Source organism: Dendrobates tinctorius, unplaced genomic scaffold, assembly GCF_039654945.1.
Source record: "Dendrobates tinctorius isolate UK_male_01 unplaced genomic scaffold, ASM3965494v1 ptg000001l, whole genome shotgun sequence".
Taxonomy (NCBI): domain Eukaryota; kingdom Metazoa; phylum Chordata; class Amphibia; order Anura; family Dendrobatidae; genus Dendrobates; species Dendrobates tinctorius.
Genome location: NW_027361669.1, coordinates 7478103 through 7496953, shown reverse-complemented (window position 1 = coordinate 7496953; position 18851 = coordinate 7478103). Strand labels below are relative to the sequence as shown.

Genomic DNA, 18851 nt, shown 5'->3' with positions numbered 1-18851 from the left:
TTACAGTAAAATGTAATATGCAATATGAATGTTCATTACCAATTCAGGAAGTATGTCACTTAGTATGTTTAGAAAGCCAAGACCCTCTGCATCAATAAACTCCCTCTGGAAAACAAAGAAGAGAACAAAGAAAATGATTTATTTTGTATGTTTTCAGTCTATCCATTGATGTAAATTAAATGAGTACTATATTTAAGATACAGCGCCCCCTGACGAAGGTGTTCTGAAACGCGCGTTGGGGCGGGCACTTGGACCCATCTATCTGCCCGCACTTGCCTACATACCAGGTGATGTTTATGCCAGATATTATATTATGCCTTATTGTGAAAATTCGATCTATATGATACTATTTATTATATTTGCTGGCCTGCATTCAATTTAATTGCCTACACAATTTATATGATGTGCCATCTCATGAATGTATTCACCTCTGCTATAATGGTGTTTTGACCTTGACACCTTATATAATCTGGGCATTCGTGGTCTTCTGTGTCTTTTATATGTTTATGAATGACTATTGGTGTTTTTTAGCATTTGATACTGTTTTCTTTCCCTGCCATTAATAAAGCAATTTTATACATTAGACCTATGGTTGTTTTTAGGATTTTTTCCTCCCCCCTAATGTTGTATTTAATCGACAACAAGTTCTTATGATTAGGTCCATGGTATTTACTTTCTTGGGGTATCATTGATTTATGATTTTGGTATGATCTAAGATATATTACACTTCCCCAAATGTTGTTTTTGCCTATGTTCAACACTCATTTATTTTGCTATTTTAGATACAGTGCATATTAGCACTTGGGCTGAGAGTGAGCTGACATGTGGATGACTATCTTTATATCTCTGGGTATTTTCTTATATGTGATAAAGTTGTTTTCACACATTTGTATATAAATATTCGTCATGTGCACAAATGACAGCTTAGTATTAAGAGTCACTTGCAATGACAGGTACACCTAAAAGAGTAACCGACATTTTAATTCCTATTTCAGAAATCAATAGAACACGTGAAAATAAGCAACTTTGTAATTTATCTTCTCTGAGAAATCTGCTTCCTTCTTCCCCAGAACGCATTATTCATTTTCAAAATTCTCAGTTCACAGCTAAAATCTGTATTCAGTGAACATAATTAACACTAATTAGCACAAATGTTGAGAACACTATAAAGACATTACCGCTGAGCAACAAACGGCATCAATAAGTACGTCAATATCTTCATTGATATATAAAACCAGCCCAGGCTCATCATTCTGCAATAAATACAAATGTGTTACTGGCTAAAATCTACAAAGATAATGTAGAAATAGATGAACATGTGATTTTTATGCTTATCATTTCCAAAGTCAGTTTTTAAAGAGAAATACCAAAACACAAGAATCCAGGTATACAGCACTGTGTGAAATACTAGTGTTAGAAATAACCCTATGTGCACCTTTTATAGTCACAAATAGGTGCCTGATTCAGAACCATAAGGTAATTGGACAAACTCCAGGACTTTAAGGCTGGGTTCAAATGTATGCAATGTTACAGACTGAATGAACTACGCAACTGTGTTTACCTTAAAAAGATGGACATTGTTGGAGCCAAGGAAAAGTGGACATTATCTGTGTATCATAGCTTGCTTTCAAAAATGTCTGGCTTCTTGCCACTCTTCCATAAAAGCTAGGTTTGTGTAGTGTTCGACTAAATGTGGACCTGTTTACAAATTCTCCTACCTGAGCTGTGGATTTCCCCAGCTCTTCCTTAGTGACCATGGGCCTTTTGGTTTCTTCTCTAATAAATGTTCTCCTTGCATGGGATGTTAGTTTAGGTGGACAGCCTTGTCTTGGTAGGTTTGCAGTTGTGTCATGCGCCATCTATTTTTGAATGATGGATTAAGCAGTGCTCTGTGAGATGTTCAAAGCTTGGGCTATTTTTTATAACCTAACCTGCTTTACTCTTCTCCACAGCTGACCTGACCTGTCTTGTGGTTTCTTGGTTGTTTTGTATGTTGCTGTTTGAATTCTAATGTTCTCGAGCAAACCTTTGAGTCTTTAATTTCTTCACAGAAAATCTGTAGTCAGACTGAGAAAAAATTACACCCAGGTGGACTTAAAGGGGATCTGTCACCCCATTTTTGGCCTATCAACTGCAGCCACCACCATCAGGGGCTTATTTACAGCATTCTGTAATGCTGTAGATAAGCCCCCGATGAAACCTGAAAGAGAAGAAAAAAGAGTTAGATTATACTCACCCTGGCGTTCGGTCCGGTCTGATGGGTGTCGCCGTTCCGTCCGGTGCCTCCCATCTTCATACGATGATGTCCTCCTCCTTGCTTCTCCTTCGGCTCCTGCACAGGCATAGTTTATCTGCCCTGTTGAGGGCAGAGCAAAGTACTGCAGTGTGCAGGCGACAGACTCCTCTGACCTTTCCCGGTGCCTGCGTACCGCAGTACTTTGCTCTGCCCTCAACAGAGCAGATAAAGTACGTGTGCGCAGGAGCCGAGGAAGAAGCAAAGAGGAGGACATCATCGTATGGAGATGGAAGGCGCTGGACCGGACCGCGACACCCACCGCACCCGACTGCGCCCCCTGGTGAGTATAATCTAACATGTTTTTCTTATCTTTCAGGTTTCATCGGGGTTTACCTACAGAATTACAGAATGCTGTAGATAAACCCCTGATGGTGGTGGCTCCAGCTTATGGGGCAAAAATGGGGTGACAAATTCCCTTTAATTCACTAATTTTGTGACGTCTAGAGGCAATTAGTCACTCAGGATTGTATTTAGGGGTATAAAACTACTGGGTGCTCAATAGAAATTCATGTCACAATTTTCAGATTTAGATTTTTCTTTAGACTAAACCATGTACCATTTTCTTTACATTTCACAAACAGTTGCTACTTTGTGTTGGCATACCACATAATATTCCCTTAAAGTACATTTACGCTTGTGGGTGTACCATGAAGAGATGTGGAAAGGTTCATGAGGTATGAATATATTTTCAAGGCACTGTAGATACCATTTTGCATAGCTGTTATCTGTTGTACAGTCCAAAGTCTTTACTGAGGCTACTTTCACACTTGCTTTTTTTTGTTGCGTGTTTTTTGCGCACACAAACGCATGAAAAAAATGCATCATGCGCTTGTGTGCGGTTTTTTGCTGGTTTTGGTGCGCTAGACTATAATGGGTGTTTTGCTGTAAAAAAAATGCATTGCGTGTGCATGCATTTTTGGGGGGCAAGTCGGACGCACAAAAAATGCAACAGGATGCATTTTGTGCGCCCGAGCGCACACTACAAAAAAACGCATGCGCATACAAACGCATACAAACGCATGTGTATGCGCACCTATGCACAACCATGTTAAAGTATAGGGGAAAAAACGCATGCGTTTTTTTGCACTAAAAAACAGCGCAAAAAAACGCAAGTGTGAAACCAGCCGGAAGTTACAAATATTGGGCTAATTTAGCTTAGAAAATAGACACATAAGAGGAGATATCATTTGCATGTATAAATACATGTGTGGTCGGTACAAAAGACAAGGACATGACTTATTCCTTCCAAAGGCCATATAGCAGACCAGGGGACATTCTTTATGTGTTGAGGAAATGCAATTTCAGCAGCAAAAGAGGAAAAGGCTTTTTACACTTAAAGCAATCAGACGGTGGAATGCTCTACCACATGGTAGTAATGGCATCTCAGAACAAATGAAATTATTTGGGTTATAAGTGGGTTTTAAATAATCAAGTGATAAAATATGTACAATTGGTGGAAGAGGGTTGATCTTCTGTGTCTTTTTTCCAACCTAGGTAACTATATTAGAGATGAGCAGATCTGACAAGATTACAATTTTCAGTTGGATTTTACCAGGTAATTTGATTTGCAGAAAATCTATTCTTTATAAATTAAATGTCCTTTATTATGTTCTGGGATCTCTTTTTTTCTTTTCAATCTTTTGCCTGGCCTCTACTGTTCAGCAAGATGGTGGCCACTATATTGTTGGTTTTGCATGGACCGATTTGAAAATAAATTTGTTTTCTCAGGAAAGTGGATTTTTATAAAATTCAAATAAAATTTCTGCTCAAAATAATTCAACCATTTGTAAATTATGGGGCCAATTCCTTAAGACTGATGCCGTGCCAGAAATTCTGCATTAGTAAGGGACTGGAGTAGCAGTTTTGTTGTACAAAATGCTGGCACTTTGATGAATTGGATGGGCTCCTCCCCAGGTCCACCCATTTTGGTGAATCTGATCATACTAGCATGAAAACACCAAAAGTCACCCAAAATTTTCAATATTTCTAAGGATTTTTGTCACTTTTCTGGCATCTTGTTCTTCACGCTCCTGTAAGAGGAAGGACCGGAACTGTCGAGGCTGTCTCCTCTATTGTCCGGGGGGAAAGCTTAGATGACTGGACTAACCTTTGCACTTGTCAGCAGGAGGTGTGGCTAGGTTAAAAAAGCCTGAGCGCGCGTGGAAGTGGTCAGACTTGGTGGGAACAGACAGCATGCAACAGAGAGAAGGCAGGGCTCCGTCCCTCGAGCACTGCAGGCTTGCAGGCCCACGCCGCAGCGTACATGCTACCAGTCACAGAGACTGTGACCAGAGACATGCTGAAAGCCTGTTGGCTTCAGCAAAGCAAGGTGCCAAACGCTCAAGGCCCGTGAGTACCGCACGCATAGTGCCTAAGAAAGACTGGGGTTTGCTACCATGAACCATACCCTGACTCTCCGGTGTATATCTGTCAGGCCACGTTAGGCTCCCGGAAAACCTTGAACTGTGCCACGCTCTCTACACTGCATCCCGGACCAAGGAACCCGCGACAAACCTCAGAGATTAACCGTTGCCGTCAGGACTCTGCTCATCAACGTCTTCAGGACCACGCCAGACTCACTACACGCTAACCATTGTTGGTGCCATCGTTTGCCTCATGGACATTACAGTCTGGGAGTCGTCTAGACTGGGTAAGTTATATCTTAAGAACTGTTGTTGCCTCCTTTATACTTGCTCTTTTCCCCAAACTGCATACTCTCTATCTCCTATTACTCGCATTACTCCTATTTTACCATTCATCTCCTTGCGTGGAGCATATATCTGTTAAAAGTAAATACGTTAACCCTTGCTCTGCCTCCTGTCCGTTACTGCATGCCACAACCTGCTCACACTACAACAGTGTGGGTAATTAATAAAACTTTGTATAGACAAATATAGACATATAAACAGCATAGAAAAGGGAAAAAAAAATTAGAATTAGTTTTGGGGAGCAAAAAAATCACCACATTACCAAAAAAGCTTGTATAATTATGTTTTCCTCTCTTGTTGTAAAGTTCAGGCAATCCAACTATAAAATAAATATAAAGAAACACACATTCAATGTAAGAAAGGTTAAAATAGCTAAAAATAAAGGTGTACGAGATAAGGAAACATGGCTGCTTTCTTCTAGATGTAGCACTTCTGGTATTGTATCAGCACCTTTTAGATAGTAGCAATTTTCTGTCAAAACGCATGCAAGCTGATCAATGGCTTTAATATAGTATGCATTTATTTAAAATCAGATACTTTTATTACATTTTTATCAAATTTTAAAATGAACATAAACATAATAGATGTGTTAAATAGAATGAGGGGAGTTTGTCTTAAAGCTAATCTAAATAATTAATCGTGTTTAGTTTTTTGAGCATAAATAACTGTGGTCGTTTTTCATTTATACATGCACCTTAATAGCAAAGGCCACATTGGAGGATGTGAAAATGTTCTTCATGGCGGTTTCTCCTATATTTTTTGACCTATGAAGGCGTTGCCCACTACTAGGACAACCCCTTCTCATTTCCCATGTTTGGCTCCATTAAAAAAAACACCCGTACTCTCCTCTCATCCCAGCGGTGTCAGCATTCGGGTTCCCAAGAGTCACGTAAGTTTGACTTGTCCCAATCAGCACTGGCACCGCTGTACCCACCTTCAGATATATACTTAATCTAGAGGATGTCAGGGCTGCGGCTGACCCCTCACTTCCTCTTCATGACTTATACGTCCGAAGGCGGGGACAGTGACACCAGCGCTGATTCTAATCAAAACGGTCAGTGCTGATTGGGTTCCTTACTCATTCTGTAACATTTGGGATGATTTAGCGAATCCTGCTTTGAGCAGGGGGTTGGACCAGATGGCCCAGGAGATCCCTTCCAACTCTACGATTCTATGATTCTATAATTTATTGTGTGCTTTGCTGCACTAAGAAAGACAGACAGAGACTGTGCCAAAGTAATATGAAAACTACTGAGGAGATGCCACAAGGCTGTGTAAAGTGTGGCACGTACAAGCCCTCTGTTGTTGTATATTCCAACTACCTCTTGTGAGATTGCCTGTAACCATTAAGCTTTTAGCCTGTGGAGAGGGTCTGTTGTTCTAGAACCATCTTCTGATGTCCTATGTATGTCTGCATTTCTCCCACCAGCCTTGGGCAATCTACTCTAGCATTAAAGTGGTCGGCCAGTCTTAAACTACAATTCTGCAGTCAATCTTTGTGACTGCAGACTTGTGAATTCTCACATCTTGCACACTGCACGCTGTGGAGATTTTCTAGTGTTGGAAATTGGAATGGTGGTCATGTGGCCACAAGGATGCGATTTGCATACTCCCAGCCACAATCCAACTAGACTGATTCTAACCTCACTTAATAAAGTCTATTAATGCATTCAGTGAGACCGCAACCGTATAGTCAGAATGTGGCTGGAAATATGCATGTCACAAACTTGTTGACACATGACTGCCATTTCCTCCTCAGTCACCAGAAAACAGTGAGCATTGCGCACAATGTGAAGATTTACAAGTCTGCAGTCACATTGAGTGATTGCACACTTGTAGTTTAAGACTGCAGTTGTTAAAATGCATATTAAATCACGCACAGTTGTCCATATAAATGTGCAAGTGTGTAAATATAATTATAGATTACCATTTCTCTTCTCTTACCATAGGGGACAGCAGGAAGGGGACTAGGAGCAGTTGTAAAACCCCTGGCCAAAGCTAAAGAAGTGTTCATCATAGCAGAGCTGACTGTACACTGACCATCTGAAGAATGGACCACTATGCTACTGCTTAAAAAGCCACTAATACTCCATAACTATCTGGAGACAGAATCTTTAGATGACAAAAAAACTCTGTGATCACAACTTTGGTCCCATTATTGCTACTGGTCCAAATGTCACGAGTTTAATTTATCCTAATCCTTATCCAAAGATTAGGCTCTTAATTCATAATTCTTAATTTTACCTTTTTCTATATTGTTTTATTTTTTTGTTTTTGAGTAGGTGTGTTACTCTATAAAAATGTCTATTTATTTTAGGAGATGTCTCATAGCACAAACCAAATAATAGCGTAACATGAAACAAATACTATACCACGACTTGGAAAATGATTTCGACATCACATTGCTTGTAGCAAGCCACAAGTTTCTACAATAGAGGAAATAACATTTTTGGTGAGCTACATACACATACAGTATAACAATATATTCCTTTATACTCTATAACATTAAAGCAAGTGTGTTCCCATAGATATCAGCACTTGGAGAATTTCTTAATAAATCACTCATAGCCATTCGCGTAGCATGGGTTGCCAGTAGGGATGAGCGAGTATACTCGTTGCTCGGGTGATCTCCGAGTATTTTGGCGTGCTCGGAGATTTAGATTTCATCGTCTTAGGCCTCTTTCACACTTCAGTTTTTTGCATCAGTCATAATCCGCCAAAAGGACGGATGGCGGATCCGTTTTAGTACTGATGACAACGGATGGCACCCGTCCGTTTTTTTGGCGGATCCGACAAATGAACAATTTTAAAGGAATTGCAGCCTGGAAAAGGAGAGAGAGAGAGAGGGAGAGAGAGAGAGAGAGAGAGAATTTTTTTTTTGTCCGGCACCCAAAAAGAATTTTGGGTTAAATGAGTGTCTGGAGGATCCGCCAGAGAAAAAAAAGTTGCAAGCTCTATTTTGAAATCTTTGAGGATAGTAACGGACAGGAACTTTTGGCGGATCCGCAAAAAAAACGGATGCAATGGACGGCAATCCGTCACAATCCGCCAATAATGGAAGTCAATGGGGAAAAAAACGGATCCTCAAAAGAAAATTCCCTAACAAACAGGCATTCCATACATGTATTCAAGCTGTTTACAAGTCGCAAATCATGTAGATAAGACGAAAAACTAAATCTCCAAACACGCCAAAATACTAGGAGGACACCGGAGCATGCTCGGAAAAACACGAGCAACGAGTATACTCCCTCATCACTAGTTGCCAGCTCCCTGGACAAAGAAACAATCTAGTTCCCAATAACCCACTGACAGTTATTTAGCTGACTGTTGTCTCTCCTGACTTTCTTTTTCATAAAAACACTCAGCGCGGCCCGCATTCTCTGAGTGACAGCTTCTGCTACACTCCTGAGACTGGCAGTCGCTTTTACTCAAAGGTTACAAAAGTATTGGCCACTGAACTCAACAGGTCGGATCCTTCTCTCCTCTGACAGCATCTGTTAAGGAAACATTTGGGAGGTCTCATACAGATTAGACAGTCATAAATTCCCACTAACATCATTTTAGTCTAATGTGTATATAGACCTTTACCACTTCTTGTGTTCCTATCCACAGTCCAGAATTGAATCTGTTATTCATCAACTATATGTATTTTATGAAAATACTTATGTAAATAAAGTTAAATATATTTATTGCTTCATTACTGTAATTCTGATTTCACACGGGTATAGCAATTGGATGGATGCAATGGTCGGTACGAACAAGGTCTGATAGAGCACAGAAATCACCATTACTACCAAATGCAGGTTGATCAATATTGTTCCCTACAGCAACATATTGATGCAAGACTTGGACTCTCAAGATGGCTGACAGGAAGAAAATTGACTCATTTGAACTTTGGTGCTGAAGGAGACTTCAACGAATTCCATGGACAGCAAGGATCATCAAGCAAGATATCTTCAACCAAATCAAGCCAAAACTGTTACTGAAAGCTAAAATAAGGCTAAAATAACCAAAAATTAATTAGGTTATTCTCTCCTGCAATGTTGCAGTGACAAAAAAAAAATGTAATCATGGCATTTTGATTTATTTTCTCGTTACTCAGTGTACCAGTTGGATTGATTGTTTAATTTTGATTTTGATAGATCAGGCGTTTATGAAAAATAAATGTATTTTTTTATTGCTATATTTTGAAGAAAAAGCCAAAGTATGTTCATTGGAACTTTTATTTTTTTATATTTTTAATAATTTTTTTTCTATTCTTTACTTGCTTCGATAGTCTCCTTAGGAGACTTGAAGCTGCGATCTTCTGATCGCTTGTGCTACACATATCAGGGCTTAAGCCCTACTATGTATAGCACAAATCATCATCAGAGATCTGCAATAACAAGCACGGGGGTCTTCTGCAGACCCCTGGTTGTCATGCCAACCCATTGGCGCCCCGTCACATGATTGTTTCTGGGTTTGTTACGCACTTCCGGTACGTGCGAGTAAAGTATCGTCACACTCTGATTGCTATAACTTTTTATCTTTCTGGCAATAGAGCTAAATAAGGACTTGTTTCGTGCAGGAAAAGATTGCATTTCTAGTGATGTAATTTTTTGTATGTGCTTTTTTTGATCACTTTTTATTCTGTTTTGTGTGACAGTGTGAGGAAATAGCTAAATTTTTGTTGTGTTTTTCATTTTTTTTATGGTGTTCACCCATTGGGTTAAATAAAATTACAATTATATAGACTGGATAGTTTACCAGGGGCAATACTAAATATGTGTACTTTTTTCTTCACATTTTTTTTTTAATTTTCTGAAAAACTGCGTTTTTACTTGTAAAAAATGTTTCATTTTTTTTCGTTCTTTCCCTTTTATTCTTTCACATTTTTCGAAACTTTAACTTTCTAAAAAAATTTTTTACTTCGTCCCATGATGGGACATTATGTTTCCCTGGTTTGATTGCTGATCTAATACTTTGCAATGCTTTTGCTTTGCAGGGCATTAGAGCTATCGATCAGACACAGCCAGTAGTTATGTCAGGTCCTCCTACAGACCTAGGCTCACCATGGAGACCATAGGCACAAAGTGATTACAATCATGATTTGCTGTTCAGAGGAAAGAGTGAGCCCCCTCCCTGTACAAGCAGATTCATGGGGCTGTTGCTATTGACAGTGGCATCAGAGGGGTTAAGCACCTGCGATCGGCGCTAGCAATGATCGCGGACATTACTGCAGATTGTCAGCTATGATGTATAGCAGACACTTGTCGATGATGTTCTGGGCTCTGCTAGTGTACCAGCGCCTGTACATGTACATACATCAGTTTGCGGGAACGCACTTCCTGCAGTGTCGTAAATGTACGGTGGATGTCGTAAAAGTGTTAAAAACTGCTTTATCAATGTGTAATTCCTTCAACAACTGTTAAGGAAAGTGTGACATAAGCAGGTATGAACCAGCCTGCAAGCAATGCAAGCATTGGGAAAACTTTGGTGTTCACAAGCACCCCAGCCTCTTCAAGCAGATGATCTGTGTGGCGCCAGTAGAAAAACTAACGCTGGCGAATCCAAAGCATAAACCATAATCTTTTAAAGGCTGCATCACCTCATTTTGCAATGCTAATATTGACTGGGAATATCCATTCTAATAGGTGAAGCGGACACTATTAATGCATGGCGCTCTTGGTCACTTCACACCAACTGTAGGGTAAAGGAAGATGGTAGAAAAAGATGCACGTTCTGAACTAGAAGGGCTTTTTGCTCCTATCATTCAGCGTATGGGTTTTTGTATAAGTTGGCTTCTAGCCACTGAAAAACAATATGATCATTTCTAGATTTCATCCAGTCCACATCGTGCTAAAGAGATGAACAACAGGGGATCATATTTCTGCAGTAAAACCACAAATTTCACTGTCAAATCAGTCCCTTGCTTCCTTATGCCCCACACTTTTCCTTGCTTTCAGCATTTCTCTCTCCTTCCATTGCATTGACTAAGCATATTGCAATCTCACTCCTGATTGGCCACTTTCTCCCGCTTTTAGCATTTCCCGCTGGAGTCTTCCCTATGGGACATGGTCCTGATTGGAAATTGTCAGGTCCTTCGGCCTCTACAGCTGTTCATTGTTGATGAGAGTAAGGGCCCCATCACACATAGCGACACACCAGCGTTCCCGACAACGATATGACCTTGTCAGGATCGCTGGTGAGCTGCCAAACAGGCAGCTTCACCAGCGATCAGCACCAGCGACACGGGGGTAAAAGCGACGCACGTCTCTTAGTTACCCACTGTGTACCTTAGTTACCAGCGCGCTGGTGCAGGGAGCAAGTGACCAAGGTACACATCGAGCTTCTAAGCTGCGCGTGGCACATAAAAACCCAATGTGTACCTTGGTTACCAGCTCCCTGCACCAGCATGCTGGTAACTAAGGTACACATTGGGTTCTTAGAAACCCAATGCTTACCTTAGTTACTAGCGCCATCTCGCCGATCGCTGGTTTCCCGCCTGTCACACGCAGCGATGCGTGCTGGCCAGCGGGAGACCAGCGATCAAAAAAATGTCCTGGCCATTCCAGGACGATCAGCGATAACCGGCAGGGGGGCCGGTCGCTGGTCAGTGTCACACACAGCGATCTCGCTGGTGAGATCGCTGTTGGGTCACAAAACTTGTGACTCAGCAGCAATCTCGCTAGTGAGATCGCTGTGTGTGACGGGGGCTTAAGACTGTCCCACTCTGCATCATCCCCTTTCTTGGAGAGTTGGTCAGTATGTTTCGCAGTGCAGAGGTGGTGGGGCATAAATATTGCACCCCTAACAATTTGGCAACCAGGGCAACCTGCCCCCTCTACATCACTGCTTTTAAGTATGTTCGGAATCAGTCTCACCACTCAGTACATTCTATGCCTTGCTTCTCATATTTGCAAGTTACACACATGTAATACAACCCTTTTTCTCTTGTAGTTAGGTCCAGTAAAGATTATTATTATCAGCTATGGCGCTTTTTATTGATACCAGAGACATAAATAGACTGTTAGCTAAACTTTTGCAGGAGGCTTATTTAATGAGATATGGGAAATAAGACGCTGCTAAGCCGGGGTAGCAGTGGCTTATTAGTCATGAGAACAAAGAATGAAAATTGTTGGAATTCAATATAGCCAATGCAGAAAATGAGAGGCCATACTTAAAAATGCATGGTTACAACAACAATATTTGGCAGGATGCAGACAGACTCCAGTAATATAAAGCAGAGGCAGCACATGTGCAATATATTGATGGACAACCCCTCACTCACCTACCTTCCATCAGGAGGGTGGTTGCCTAGTATTATACAGTAATATGTACAGTAAATGCACATGAGTAAGGCTTGCATAGGACACCAGTCACACAGCTGCGTGTACTGCACCATGCCGGCTAATAGCCTATCGGTGATGCCCATACTATTAGATCAGGCAGTATGTCCAGCACTACATAAGTGCACTCCTCAGGGACACACACCCCAATTCTTGCCACCAATACAACATGGCCTGGCTGCAGCCTACAAATACTAAAAATACATGAGGTACTGTATTAGTTGATATTTCGGCCTTTAACATCAAATACAAAACTAAAAAAAATCAAAGAAAACAAGACAGAGGCCATACTTACTAATATATGGTCACAGTATTAATATACTGTAGAATACAGACAGGCTGCAGTTATAAAAGGCAGAAGCTTTGAAAATTCTAAATTCTGATGAACAACCACTTGCGCACTTACCATTCATGTGGCATGTGTAATGGGTTGTTCGTTAATATTTCACACTTGTGCTGGCTCCACCTTATATCACCGGTGTCATGTCCAGGTACTAAACAATATGGCCTTTCATGCGGTAATGTGTTTTAATTTGAGGTTCTTTTACTGAATTGCTATTAATTTTAGTGTAGGGTATCCAACAAGACCCAACATCTCTAGATGAGTTCGAAGGCCACAAACAAACACATTATTGGAGACATTAGCCATGTTTTCTCTAAGATATATGGCATATTTTAACCCAGAGATTTGATAGATATGCATAGTCTCTTGACTAATTCCAAAATCTTGTATCGATTTCAATGTTGGACCGATTCCATGGCAGATTAGAAAAGCTGCTGATATCAACCAATGTCTTTCAATATATGATTGTGAGAGATATTTCCCTCCAGCAGTTTTCTTACAAAAATGGAGCTCAGCTTTAAACAAAACTTATATAATTAATATGTTGTTTGTATCATGTACAGCTGGTACATAGAAGAAAAAGAAGAAAAAATATGGGAAAATGCACTTGATCTATATAAGGCTAGGCTCGGACTGGCCCATCAGGGTAATAGATTAATACCCTGGTGGGCCATTGTGGCGCACTGGACCCCCCACTCCACAACATGAGCAGTTGTCACAATACATTCTATCACTATGTACAGACAAAAGGCAGAATTTCATCATTCATTTAACAAGCTACCCAGTTTATTATTATATGGAAACAAAGGTATATTTGTGAATGAGGGTAATGTAATATTTGCAAGTAGCTGAACAGTGGGCTGCCAGAGTTAATGTAACTGGTGGGCCATTGGCACTCTCGTCTGACCCTGAATAAGACTAGATGGAATAATATGTGAATAGTTTGAATTCAATTTACCACAATTGTGAAGGCCATATCGACGAGACATATCTTTTCCACTGAATTTTCATTGCCTTTGTCCTAGAAGACAGAGGAACAATGAATAAGGGTTATGCAACTGAATCTGACTGCAACTACTGCAAAGAAATTCCAAAGTGATTATTAATGGAAAACTAATAGATGCAACAGTAATAGGTAAAGTGATTATATTTAGATAGAAGGTCAATAAATAGATATAACATATATGATAGCTAGATAGATAGATAGATAATAGAGAGATAATAGATAAACAGATAGATAGTAGATAGATAATAGATAGATAGGCAGATAGATAGATGATAGAAAGATAGATAGATAATAAATAGATAGATAGATAGAACATATACACTACTTTATAGTTTTGTGACAATTACCATAAATACTTTAAAATTCACAGAATAAAAATGATAAAAAAGTAGATGAATTTACTTTACCTTCATTTTTGCATATTTGTGAATCAGCTCAACAACCATTGTAACCAAAACCTGACCTTTAGCGAGCTGAAAGTAAGACACACACATATATACAATGTTATGGATACGTTCTTTGATTTTCTCTCTAGAGATGGACTTTCTGGCATTTGATATGAACATGTGATTTTTTTTTGTTTATGAATTAATTTGAGTTTTGCTGTGCTATAACTCAATCTCTTATGAAAGTCATGTTTGTATTTTGTTTTTTTGTTTTTTTACCGGTTTTTCTTGTATTTGTAATGCATTTTAGTGAATGAATTTAGTTAAGGAAGTTTCCATAATACACAATGGTATTGTCTCAGCAATACAAGATCCCTATTATAATCTGTCTCTCATCATGTAACGTACATTAAGTAAAATTATTCCTGTAAGCATTTCTTATTTGGTATCTAATTTAGTAAATTATTTATCTTTTTTATTTTATTTGAAACTTTTGCTTGATCATTTTTAAAATAAGATAATGATCGCGGGATCGCGATCAAAGTGTGTCACCTTATCCTCCTCAAATGGGTGCTATATTTAGGAGCTTGTTCAATTTTTTATATGGGCTAAATACATTTTGGATTTTATTCTAACGAGCTGAAACATACCTTGAGTTTTTATCAGTATCATTTTTAAAAACTTTAAATTAAAAATGTCAACTCTTACAGCCTATTTCAAACATTTCATGTTTAACTGTAACAAGCCCGAGACAGGCAATGATGGGGAAAGTCATTGAGGGAAGAAATATTTCCCCTAGAATTGTATTATATGATTCTAATCTTTAGTTCCAAAGCAGCTTCTATATACAATAGAAAATGCGCACTTTCTAAAGCTGTAATATAATATGGGATGTTACTAAAAAAAGCTTCCTAGACTTCTTAGGTCTCTTCATCAGATATGGTATAACAACTAGTGATGAGCAAGTATACGGTGACCTCCGAGTTTTTTGGCGTACTCGGAGATTTAGTTTCTGTCGACGCAGCTGCATGATTTGTAACTGCTAGACAGCCTGAATACATGTGTGGAATGCCTGTTTGTTAGGGAATCTCCACATGTATTCAGGCTGTCCAGCAGTCGCAAATCATGCAGCTGCGTTGACAAAAACTAAATCTCCGAGCATGCCAAAATACTCGGAGGACACCAGAACATGCTCGGGAAAACCCGAGCAACGAGTATACTCGCTCATCACTAATAACAACACATCTGTGCTTTGTTATACCATGACTGATGAAGAGACTTTAGAAGTCTCGAAAGTTTGATTTGTAACATCCCTTATTTTGATTTTGTTAGACAGTAAAGGGTCTCATATCTAAAAGATTATTATATTGTTTCTCCCACTGAGAACAATCAATCGCAGAAAAATTGCAAACTTATCAAAGGAAAATGATTTTCTTACTGAGATCCTTCCAGGGCATGACTCAAGTTCACCATGGTCGTGATGGCCAGCAACTGTAAGGAAACATCATGTCAAAATTCACACATTTCCCGAAATTAACATCTAGAAATCAATCTATCCTGTTATTATCATTGTTGTGAAAAGGCAACAAATATGTTTAATGGCACCATATATTTACACCAGTACTAATATTCGCGATATTCATATTCCTCATTGTGAATGAAGACAGAGATACATTACCAACGCAACTGCTTAAACCCACAAGCAAGAAGAAAATGGCTATATTCATAGCTGCTGTAAATGGTTTAAGGTTTTTCCTTAAAATACCAGCCACAGATAGGTTGCAGAGAATGAAGCCACTTAATTTATATGATGAAGGCTCAGCTTAGGAATATTGACTTTAGCGTCATAGCTGACATTTGGCATAAGACAAAGTAATCATCATTTTTATCTTACGTCTCTATAACTTTCAAATTATCCACACTTCATTAATCCTTATTTGTAACACATAGTTGGCAAACCTTGCGCCATTGTCTATTTAGTTTTCACACACCTGCGCTTAAATCTTAAAATTAAATAAGATTTTGCTTTTTTGTTAATTACTTTTTAATTGCATTTCAGTTCTAATCCTCAAGTTATGTACTTATCGGCTGGGCACCATAAGGGAAAACAAATTGTAAAAGACCCTTGCAATCAAAAATGAAATATCACCCATCACATTTTTAGACATTATTCAGAAATATTTTCACAAAAAAAGAATAGAGCGGCTTTTTTCAGTTTGCCAGATACTATTATCATCTATGTGTCAGTATTCACAGTTAGTGTTTCATTGTTTTTTGTTATACAGTGGGGAAAAAGAGTATTTGTAATTGTGCAAGTTCTCCGTCTTAAAACGATGAGCGAGGCCTGCAATTGACATCATAGGTAGACCACAACTATGATAGACAAAATGAGATAACAAATCCAGAAAATCATCTTGTCTGATTTGGCAAGATTTATTTTGCAAATCATGGTTGAAAATAAGTATTTGGTCATTAACAAAAGTTCATCTCATTATTTTGTTATATATCCTTTGTTGGCAATGACAGAGGTCAAACGTCTTCACCAGGTTGGCACACACTGTTGGTGGTATGTTGGCCCATTCCTCCATGCAGATCTCCTCTAGAGCAGTGATGTGTTGGGCCTGTCGCTGGGCAACACAGACTTTCAAATCTCTCCAAAGGTTTTCTATGGGGTTGAGATCTGGGGACTGGCTAGGCCACTCCAGGACCTTCACATGTTATGGGAATTGTTGTTGAAATCAACTTCCTGTTTGTGGCACATTAGTATATGGGGGGGTGAAACTTTTCAAGATGAGTGGTGACCATGGTGGCCATGTCGAAGTTTGCCATTTTGGATCCAACTTTATTTTTTTCAATGGGATGAGGGACATGTGACACGTCAAACTTATTGAGAATCTCACAAGAAAAACTATGGTGTGCTTGGTTTTAACATAACTTTATTCTTTCATGAGTTTTTACAAGTTTATGACCACTTATAAAATGTGTTCAAAGAGCTGTTCATTGTGTTGGATTGTTAATACATCCCTCTTCTCCCGCTCTTGACACATTGATAGCAACACCACAGAAGAAATGCCAGCACAGGCTTCCATTATCGGTTGATTCAGATGCTGCACATCTCGTATCTTCACAGCATAGACAATTGCCTTCAGATGACCTCAAAGATAAAAGTCTAAGGGGGTCAGATCAGGAGACATTGGTGGCCATTCAATTGGCCCACGATGACCAATCCCCTTTCCAGGAAACTGTTCATGCAGGAATGCTCAGACCTGACACCAATAATTGATGGTATGGTGTGGTATATGGGGTACAAAGATAGTGGGCAATTTTTCATCAATGGAAACCTCAATGCCACTGGATATCTGAAATTGCTACATGATGATGTGTTGCCCTCTTTATGCACTGAAGATGGCACATTCCCTGAGTTTCTCCAGCAAGATGGTGTACCACCACATTATGGGTGTCAGGTCCAAGCATTCCTACAAGGAATCTGACCCCCTTAGATTAGTATTTCTTTTGCGGTGTTGCTATCATTGTGTCAAGAGTGGGAGAAGAGGGTTGCATTGACAATCCAACAAAATGGGCAGCACTTTGATCACATTTCAAAAGTGGTCATAAACATGTAAATAACTCATGAAAGAATAAAGTTATGTTAAAACCAAGCACACCGTTGTTTTTCTTGTGAAATTCTCAATAAGTTTGATGTGTCACATGACCCTCTTCCCATTTGAAAAAATAAAGTTGGATCTAAAATGGCCAACTTCAAAATGGCCGCCATGTTCATCACCCATCTTGAAAAGTTTCCCCCTCCCATATACTAAAGTGCCACCAACAGGAAGTTGATATCACCAACCATTCCCATTTTATTTTGGTGTATCCATATAAATGGCACACCCTGTACAATATTTAAAATTAAATTACAAGATGCATCCCATGCGCCGGTGAGTACTGGATTAGTTTTTCATTACCTGTGAGATCCTACTAGATAGAGCATCTCTGTCCTTAATCCTGTGTATACCACACTGAAACATATACCCATTTACTATAATTACAAACTATTTTATAGTGTTCATAAATATTTGACATTAAATTTTTTGGTATATCATAGCATAAAATGAATGTGTATATGTGTTACAGGGCATTCCTCCAATTTAGACCATATGGTCTTCTGGTATTGAGCAACAGTATCCATTGTGCTTCTCTACACACTTGCTTGCCTCAATTACAGCCTGTAATGTGTTCTATGCCATAGAAACAAATGTTATCTCAATGTGTATAATTAATAACAAATTGGCTCACCTGTCTAGTGCATAGCAAAAAGCTCTCTGTAGTAATATAGGTAGATCCACATAGAAGCCAGCACTCATAGTATTGCATAAAAAATGTATGTTCATGGTATAGATTAAAAACATGCTTGGTAAAGAGCAGCAATGAAAAACATAATAATTGTAAAGAATGGACATACTGTATGTCTAATCAGTAGTGTTGAGCATTCCGATACTGCAAATATCGGGTATCGGCCGATATTCACTGTATCGAAGCTCCGATACCGAGTTCCGATATTTTTACAATATCGAATACCGGAATCGGAAGTTCACATAATGCAATGAGCCAGTTGTGTTAGCCATGTTAACTAATGGCATGGCTGTGATTGGCTGCTGAAATGATGTCATCATGATGTGCGGTCTGTGCGGGCCTGCCGGGGGTCTGTGCGGGCTGCTGGGGGTCTGTACGGGCCTGCCGGGGGTCTGCGCGGGCCTGTCGGGGGTCTGTACAGGCCTGCTGGG

The 18851-nt window shown here is 39.4% G+C and overlaps 1 protein-coding gene across 1 annotated transcript in view; it reads right to left on the bottom strand.

The window, feature by feature from the left end:
* The window catches only part of LOC141074250 (uncharacterized), a 28387-nt gene extending 12535 nt beyond the window's left edge, over window positions 1-15852 (bottom strand). The window contains exons 1-8 of the mRNA XM_073562053.1: window positions 15746-15852; window positions 15506-15558; window positions 14089-14154; window positions 13634-13696; window positions 7377-7430; window positions 5267-5323; window positions 1179-1253; window positions 40-105 (exon numbers count right to left, since the gene is read on the bottom strand). Of these exons, the coding sequence (XP_073418154.1) occupies window positions 40-105; window positions 1179-1253; window positions 5267-5323; window positions 7377-7430; window positions 13634-13696; window positions 14089-14154; window positions 15506-15558; window positions 15746-15794 (483 nt within the window). The 5' untranslated portion in view covers window positions 15795-15852. The remainder of the gene's footprint in view (window positions 1-39; window positions 106-1178; window positions 1254-5266; window positions 5324-7376; window positions 7431-13633; window positions 13697-14088; window positions 14155-15505; window positions 15559-15745) is intronic.
* Between the last annotated feature and the right edge of the window lie 2999 nt (window positions 15853-18851).